The 2,679-nt window shown below is 37.2% G+C and overlaps 1 protein-coding gene across 1 annotated transcript in view; it reads left to right on the top strand.

The window, feature by feature from the left end:
* Positions 1 to 1,468: 1,468 nt before the first annotated feature.
* The window catches only part of LOC118736032, a 12,415-nt gene continuing 11,204 nt past the window's right edge, over positions 1,469 to 2,679 (top strand). Inside the window, exon 1 of the mRNA XM_036466141.1 lies at positions 1,469 to 1,510. Coding sequence (XP_036322034.1) covers positions 1,469 to 1,510 — 42 coding nt within the window. The remainder of the gene's footprint in view (positions 1,511 to 2,679) is intronic.

Raw genomic sequence — 2,679 nt, 5'->3', positions numbered from 1 at the left:
TCAATCCAGTTTTGGCATATTTTGCTAGTTTCTATTGCTCGAATGATTTTTTTAATATCCTTTGCATCCTGCGATCGACCAGCAAAAGTCCGCCAACATTGAATTCAATCGTTTTCCAGCGAATCGGTCCTCAAAACACATAATGGATTGGTGAAATCTCTCTCCTACCTCGTCGGTTTCTGTTGAAAGCTGTTGCTCGTAAAAGGCAAAGTGACTGTGTAGCATGTGGATTTTAAGCGACATGTGCACATCAAAGGCGTCAAAAGATTCCATCAAGTTCGCAATAGAAATGGCATATTCTGGTTAACGATTTTTACACAGAACGTGTTTAATTAAAGCCCGAACTGCATCCCATGCTACGGCTGCTGTGCCATCAAGAATTTGCAAGAAGCCTTGATCCTTCATTGATCTTCTGATGTCCGGCCCATTAAGTACACCTGAAATAAAAATTATAGGGTTCTTAAAGCAAGAGAGAGATATAATAAAATATATGAGCGAAAATCTCTCAAATGGGCCACCCAAAATTGGACGGTCAAGATATTTTCGCATAAATCACTTTATTCGGTTTGCAACCACTTGAGAGATTTTCACTCAAATACAATCAAAAAACTACCTTCACGGATTTTTTCAACGGAAAGTTTTGGAAAGGCATTATTTTTCAAATATAGGAATGCAGTTTCGTTCACTCTAACCAACTGTTTAATGTAATTCTTAACAACACCAAGTTTGATATGTAAATCGGGAAGCATGATTTTATTAAGCACTATCAAGGGCTCGTGAACTATATTGAATTGACCATTCGATTGTTCCTTTCTTTTTGGCCAATCACATTTGGTATAGTGATTGCGTTTGGCTCTACTATCCCAATTACAGAACTAACAACAGTATTTAGTGTAGCCCGTTTGCATGCCTGATAGTAGTGAGAGAACTTTAAAATCACAGTTCACGCGCCACCTGTGCTCTTCGTACTTGATGCTATCTAAGATTAATTGCATTGTTTCGTATGATTCCTTTATTCCAACCGCATACAGGATGGGAACGGGTTTCTTGCTACTATCGCGATAGAGCAAGACTGCTTTCAAACTTCGCTTTGCTGCGTCAATAAAGAGACGCCATTGTTCGGGTTTATAGTCAGTAATTCCCATTTAATTCATCAATCCTGCAACATCAATGCAATAAGCCTGAGTGCCATCTTCCGATAACTTGAAATATGGCATACAAGGATCTTGTCTATGTTTATAGGTCGTTACTTTTACTCCTGGTGCCAAAACATTCACGCTTTTCAGTTCTGATGCCAAAATCATTGCGTTGTTATGGGAGAGATTTAATTTACGCACCATGCTGTTTAGGTGTTCTTGGGATATGAAAGACGGTAAATTGTTTTCTATCGGAATGTAATGAGATCCATCTGCAAGTGGTAATGGCGTTGCCATAGACTGTTTGCAATCATAGATAGTTTCGAGATCGGATGGATGATTTGGAACTTGTAATGCATCACTATGTGCAACAGGTAAATGAGCGCTCGGTACACCTTTGTAGACGACACAAGACCGATCTCTTGAATTAAATATTTATGAGTATATGTACGTACATATATATGCATATATCGATGGCTGAGTGGAAGATCGACCTATCTCAGCTGCCGATTTAAAAACGCCCTATCTCAGCACATTTTCAATGTATTTTGGGATAGGGAGTTCTTCAACAAAATTCTGAGATAGGATGTTTTTCAATAAAATTCTGAAATAGTGCGTTCTTCAATCAAATTCTTAAGCAGGGCATTGTTGAAAAGTTTTCTGAGATAGGGCGTTTTCGAACTGGCTGCCGAGATAGGTAGATCTTCCAATCAGCCATCGATATACAAATGTTAAGTTTGTTTGTTCGGCGGACAAAAACTAAAAAAGTTCTGCACCATTTTTTTTTAATTTGGACATCTACTGCAGACTTTCAAAAGTTGGTTATACTTAGGCGTGGTACCTTCCAAACATACAGAAACTTTTACCTATTTCATACACTCAGCGATTAAGGTTTTATTTAAATTTACTTACTTTTTCGATTGAAACCAAATGTACTGTTGGTGCATGCATAACAATTTTCCGCTTCGTATTTTCCGGGATTTGTCCAAATCATTGGTAAACCGAATGGTAACGAAAATCGTTTTTTTTGTCCACCAAAAATTCATCGCACTAATGCTCGAAATACATGTGAATTCGGGAGTGTATTTATTTTGTGCAGGTTCAGATGGCAAAAAGTACCATTTAAAGCATGATAGTGCATTTTTATTTGAGACTAATTTACACTGGTCTGATTTCAAAACGAATTTACCATAAACGAAACAAAACTTGTTTAATTTATTGCAAAGCTTTTTAATTTTTTTCATCTTTAGGAGTTTCCGAAGACAATGATATGATGAACAGTGGCGTAGCCAGGGGGCGGAGGGGGGTTTGGGGGGATAGATCCCCCCTTCGTCAATGAACTACAATTATTTACTTTTGAATTAATAACACAATACTATTTTATCCTTCTGATTTAAATTTTTTTATTTCAGACGGATGACAAATTATCTTTTAATTAATACTAGTGTTCGCCCAGCGGTTGAAATTCAACCGCTAAAATTAAGGATAGTTTATGTGAGTTGAGTTGAGCTGAAATAAAATTTGTTGGAATGGGTTAAGTGGA

This window comes from Rhagoletis pomonella, unplaced genomic scaffold (genome assembly GCF_013731165.1).
Source record: "Rhagoletis pomonella isolate Grant_MI unplaced genomic scaffold, Rhpom_1.0 Rhpom_scaffold_00003, whole genome shotgun sequence".
NCBI classification, from domain to species: domain Eukaryota; kingdom Metazoa; phylum Arthropoda; class Insecta; order Diptera; family Tephritidae; genus Rhagoletis; species Rhagoletis pomonella.
Note: the sequence above shows the minus strand (reverse complement) of the source record. Positions and strands in the feature narration are given on the sequence as shown.